The sequence below is a fragment of the Branchiostoma belcheri genome, unplaced genomic scaffold (assembly GCF_001625305.1).
Source record: "Branchiostoma belcheri isolate BF01 breed outbred unplaced genomic scaffold, Haploidv18h27 scaffold247, whole genome shotgun sequence".
Classification (NCBI taxonomy): Eukaryota; Metazoa; Chordata; class Leptocardii; order Amphioxiformes; family Branchiostomatidae; genus Branchiostoma; species Branchiostoma belcheri.
Genome location: NW_017803851.1, coordinates 220,230 through 226,087, shown reverse-complemented (window position 1 = coordinate 226,087; position 5,858 = coordinate 220,230). Strand labels below are relative to the sequence as shown.

The following is a 5,858-nucleotide window of genomic DNA, read 5'->3' as shown; positions in this document are numbered from 1 at the left end:
GTTTCAGCAATAGACTTTTCAGGCTTTATGTCAAGCTACACATGCTTTCTAATATTCATAACATTTAGTGTAATTTTATGTAAATTTTAATCATCAAAAATACATAAATTATGCTAATTTAATGACGTCATTGTCAAAATCCAAGATGGCGGACAATATCATTAGATCAGGTAAATACAGGTAATTTTCCTTACAATTTTATTACTTCTTCGATTTCTTTTTACAGAAAAAGGTTAATATGAATGTCTTTAGTATATTTCCAATGTATTTAAGGCTTTATCTTGAAAATAAACTACTTTTCAAAATTCAATATTTATGATCCAAGATGGCGGACAGCTTAAATATGCATGACGTCATTCTATGACGTCACCGGTGTTGCTATGGGTAACATAAATCTTAGTAGACCCTTAATATTCTATCATAAACACGTTATGTTGTATACTATTGAGTTTTAAGAGAATTAACTGTCTAGACGATTTTGGGCAAAAAAATCATTAAAAAATGTCATTAATGACGTCATAATGACGTCATATTACGTCATAACGATATGAAAATTGTTTTTATGGTTAATTTTTACTAGCACACCATCCTCTGAAAATTTGGTGGTCATACGATATACCGTTCTCGAGTTCTGAGGAGGGGCCGAATGAGCCCCCCCCCCCTCGGCCCCACCAATGCCAAAAAAGCCCGGTCTAGATAGGGTTAAACCTAATATTGAAAACAATCTTTACAAACAATTTAGTATCATCTTTTTTTTCATCCAAATTGTGTGGGAATGAGTAGAATTTCCTATTGAATGTATGGTCACAAGTCACCTGCCTTTTATAGATGTTGATCAGATATAAGAACACATTTACCCAAATATGATATGACATCATTGTTGTTATATGTTGACTCACACTCATGGCTGTGTGTGGCAATATGTCTCTGAAGTATCAGCTATGGCTCATGGGAAAACAAGTGATATAGCATCAGATTGTAAATGAACTTTTAACTGAAAAAAATCACTTGAAATTAGCAACTTGATGAGGTCAGATGACCATTTGCGTTAAGTTTAATCATTCAAAAGAAAGCAGTAATTTCTCATACATTTGATGTGATGTACTGTAAGTTTGTAACCATAACATAACTTGGATTTTATGGAATGGTTGATCTATTCTTAATTCTTCAAAAAGCGAGTGTTCTCGATCTGAATATCCTTTATTGACAGTTCTTGGAAACCGGCAACCGCCAACAGGAGAGACATCACTACAAATTCCACCTCACATTGGAGATGTAACCCAGGAGGCAGTCAGACTCTCCAGCTACAGAAACTTCCCCGATTCTGTACCCGTGAGCGCCTCCAGGATGGCCCGAGCAGGGTTCTACTACAGCGGTACCGGCGACCGTGTGGTGTGTTTCTCCTGCAGTGGGGGCGTGGAGGGATGGGAGTACGGTGACACCGCCATGGGCGAACATGGAAGGCTGTACCCGCACTGCGACTTCGTGAACGGCAGTGAGACAAGAAACAAGCCGCTGCTCCCACCACCAGGGATGTTCCAAGCAGCAGTGCCACAAGCGGCGGCCGCACCACCACCAGCGGGGAGGGACTACGCAGATTTCCTTTCTCCAGCTCAACAGGACAAGCTGAGGAGAAAAGAAGCTGACCTAAACGACAACAACGACAACAACTTCCGCCAGCCCCCATCAACAGGCGCAAACGTTACTAATCTTGGCAGATCCGACAACAAGAACTCAGCGCAAGGTAGGGACAACCCTGACAGCATGCCAACCATCGCCCGTCAGAATTTTGTGACTCAGAACGTTAACCATTTGCTGTCTAATACTAATACCGGGTATGACGTGACAGATCCAGGGCCAGGTACACCACATGTACACGAGAGAGACATTGACCCAAGAGAACAGTACAAGAGCGAGCAAAGACGTCTGGACTCCTATGTCACATGGCCTGCCTGGGCTCCCTTCCAACCACAGGAACTCGCCAAGGCTGGGTTCTTCTACACGGGATCCGACGACCGCGTGCAGTGCTTCTGTTGCCAGGGCATCCTCCGCAACTGGGAGGCAGGCGACCGAGCGATGAACGAACACCGCCGCCATTTCCCGTCCTGTCCATTTGTCCTGAACTTCAACGTAGGAAACATCCCAATTGAAGACCAAGACCCCAACCTCCCTCCTTCCATTCAGCAGTCCTCACCCACGTCACCTCCAGCCAGCCAATCCTCGGGGCTGTACCAGACGGCAAGGCTTTACCAGCCAGGACTACAGGTAACAACGTACCGAGCGTCCAGACCTCAACATCCGCAGATGGCAGATGAACAGATCAGACTGTCCTCCTTTCACCTGTGGCCCTCGTCTACAGCTGTGGCTGCACAGCACCTGGCTAAAGCTGGCTTCTTCTACACAAGTAAGTGTTGCATAGTACAGAGCTATTGTCGATATAGGTTATAATATAATATTATTACATATTAGCTGTTTTCAAATTTACTAGGAGGGACCTGGTCACATTGTACATATAGTGGCATCTTTATAAGATACATTTATTTTTTTTCAAACTTTGCACATTGGAATTTCGAGGCTGACATGTTCACTGTACCTCGAAGATAGCATAATTTCAGCTAGATGTGTATAGCTGTTGAAATAAAGACGCTGTGACTGGTAGAACCCTGTCCCTCTACAGCCAGCCTTTTTACACCAGCAGAAATGGATACAAGATATGTACTAGGGTGTACCTAAACGGGGACGGTATGGGCAAGGGCACTCACATGTCCCTGTCATGCGGGGAGACTATGATGCTCTGCTGCCCTGGCCATTTAGACAGAAGGTAACATTGATGCTGCTGGATCAGGATCAGGGCAGGCGCAACTTGTCTGACACATTCCGGCCTGATCCGACTAGCAGCAGTTTCAAGCGCCCCACCAGCGACATGAACATCGCCTCAGGCTGCCCACTGTTTGTGTCACAGGCGGTAGTGGAGGGGGGCTTTTATCTTAAGGACGATACCATCTTCATCAAGGTTATTGTGGAGACGTCAGACTTGATGGGACCATGAAGATAAACCCAAGTTACACTATACATGATAGATATAGACATGAGACATAGACGTGCTCAGAAGTATTGATGGAAAAAAATCTAAACGAGACGTTGGAATAAGGTATCATAAACTTCGTTGGAATTTGGATCTCAAGGTATCAAGAGAAGGAGTAGGCCGCAATCAGTACTATGTACAATTGTCTACTTATAGTTGTATCCTTTGTTTTGGACCAAGGTTGGACTTTGACAAGCAAGCTTGCATTGACCATGCTTGCATTGTTCAAGCTTGCATGCGGTGTGGAATCGACCTTCCACATCATAATCACTTTATTCTTAAAATAGAAAGCTGTCAAAAAGGAAAAAAAATGATCTGTGTAAAACAATGACAGGCAGGCGACACCTGTCGGACACATTCCGCCCTGATGTCTTGATACATTTTACACTCCCTAGCTGCAGAATTTTTTTTATTTTCAGTGTGATGATTAATATTGTGCAATACTAAAGATCTTCAACATTATGACAGTTTTTTCCATAAACCTTCCTGTTCAGTGGTTGCAGACAACGTGAAATGCTTCTACTGTGACGGTGGTCTGCGGAACTGGGAGCCAGGGGACGAGCCGTGGACGGAGCACGCCAAGTGGTTCCCGCGGTGCGAGTTCCTACTGCAGCAGCGAGGAGACGACTATGTGCAGGGAGTACAGGCTCGATTCCCTAACCTCCATGCACGGCAACAGGTACAGGTAGATGTGTGCCGAGCTCTCTTCTTTTGGTTTGTTGTGGTCTACTGGAGGGCTAGCGCTCTTCTGGTACAGCAGTTGGAGAAAAGACACTGTCCAATCTGTCAGCCAAAGTTTTAGATGTGTGAAGATTTCTCTTCCTTTGGTTTGGTTTAGTATATATCGTATAGTGCTGCTTTAGGACTTGTAGTTGTAGGTGGACAGTCTTCTATGTTGACAGCATGAAAAAAGGATGGCGTGCTGTCTGATGATTTGTTTTTCTTCCCCCCAAAACAGTTTTATCATTGTTCTGTGTTTTGATGAAAGTCTGCATATCTATAGTACTTTTTTTTGCATTTTATTTTTATTTTATAGCATTTTTGTTTTACAAACTCTATAACACAATTTTAATATTTTTCATTTGAAGTGGTGTTCAATGCTAACAACTCAACTTAAGTCAACAGTTGATCATTGCACTTTCGGTGCTTTCAAAAAGGAAAAGGCAAAAAGATAAATCAACAAATTAAAAAAAAATAGTTTTTCAAAAGCTTTGTGAACATAATCTCCCTTCTAGTTAAAACTGTGACCAATACAAATATGTGAATGAAACACCCTATGGAAGAAGTGGTTGTGCTCAACCTATTGAAGGCTCATGCAGTACTTGAGGAACAAGGAATCCCATACAGTCCACAGTGACCTGTTTTGTATGTCAGCTAACATGAATTATTGTTTTGTTTCTGTAGATATTGCAGCAGCACATGAGACCACCAGATGAAGCAGGAACTGGTATGTACACTGTCCTCATGGAAAAATTTTGTGAAAAATCACATGAAATAGGTATTCTGATGACAGCTCCTGGTAACACATAAATGTGAATGAGGACAGTGCCAGCAATTTTGGTTAAAAATGTATACATTCCATAGTGCTGGACCAGGATGTATCTCTATATAGTAAACAAATTGTAAAGTAAAATACGAAATTTGTGTCACACCTGTAATTTTTGTGTGATACTCTGCTTTATTTGATACTTTGACATGTCACTGTGTTTTGAGTAACCTGTATAAGCAGAGCATTTTTTTGAAATATATTGTGAAAAAAAATTGAACTTTTGTAGGTCGACCAGCTCCGCGCCTGAAGACCTCCCAGAGCAGCCTGGCTGTGGAGATGCAGAGTCAGGTGGTGTCAGGTGTCCTGGAGATGGGCTTCGACCCCAACATCGTCAGGAACGCCGTCCAGCAGCACCTGCGGGAACACAGCAGCGGCTTCACCTCCGCGCACGAGCTGGTCGTCGCCGTGCTGGACCTCGAGGAGGAGGAGGAGAGGATGGAGCATTCAGGGTCATCCCAGATGGGGAAAGGGGCTGGACCAGGGGAGGGGGCGTCGCAGAAGCTGAAAGAGTTGGAACAACCAGCTGCAACATCAACCACAGCTGCAGCTGCAGGGGCAGAGGCCAGTGGGACAGAGGAACCACAACCAGGGACAAGTGCAGCAATGGAGGAACCAGCAGCTGCTGCTACAGGTATTGTCTTACAATTAGAACTACAGCATTGTTTTTGCTTTTTGTTGATGGTGTGGGCATGGATTAGGCAAAAGCTGTGATTGCAGAGACTAACTTCCTGTGTAAAGTTTTGAATGCCATAATTTTGAGCACACTAGCAGAGGAAGTGAGCCACATCATGCAAGGGCTTGTCATCATGTTCTCCTCGTAATGTTTCTAATGTAGAGCCTTCTACTAAGCCCTTATAGTGTACTGTACAGTTTTCTTTCTTGAATTTCCAGTAGTATTGTGTGTGTACACTCTTCCTCTTACTATCTGCTCAGTTCTCCTTGAATATTCTATCACTCTACAGGGGAGGGCAACAGTTTTGAACAGTTGAAGAAGGACCTGGACAAGTACAAGGATGAGAGAACGTGTAAGATCTGTATGGATGCTGAAGTCAACATAGTCTTTATCCCATGTGGACACCTAGCGGTTTGCGCCAACTGTGCAGCCAGCGTACGCAGGTGCCCAATTTGTAGGGCTAGCATTCGTGGCGCTGTCCGGACGTACATGTCTTAGGTTGAAACTCAAAGTTCGAACTTAGGAATTTTTTTAGTCTCTAAAACATAAAA

The 5,858-nt window shown here is 43.5% G+C and overlaps 1 protein-coding gene across 1 annotated transcript; it reads left to right on the top strand.

The window, feature by feature from the left end:
• Window positions 1–941: 941 nt before the first annotated feature.
• LOC109471305 (baculoviral IAP repeat-containing protein 3-like) lies at window positions 942–5,858 on the top strand. Its single transcript, XM_019770598.1, has 6 exons — window positions 942–960; window positions 1,211–2,404; window positions 3,580–3,770; window positions 4,490–4,532; window positions 4,861–5,265; window positions 5,597–5,858. The coding sequence occupies exons 1-6, from the start codon at window positions 942–944 to the stop codon at window positions 5,803–5,805; spliced, it is 2,061 nt and encodes a 686-aa protein (XP_019626157.1). The 3' UTR covers window positions 5,806–5,858.

Excerpts from the sequence above, each read along its gene's own strand:
- LOC109471305 (XM_019770598.1), top strand. Across the intron at positions 2,405-3,579 it reads AGCTGGCTTCTTCTACACAA|TGGTTGCAGACAACGTGAAA; the intron begins GTAAGTGTTGCA and ends CTTCCTGTTCAG. Across the intron at positions 4,533-4,860 it reads ACCAGATGAAGCAGGAACTG|GTCGACCAGCTCCGCGCCTG; the intron begins GTATGTACACTG and ends GAACTTTTGTAG.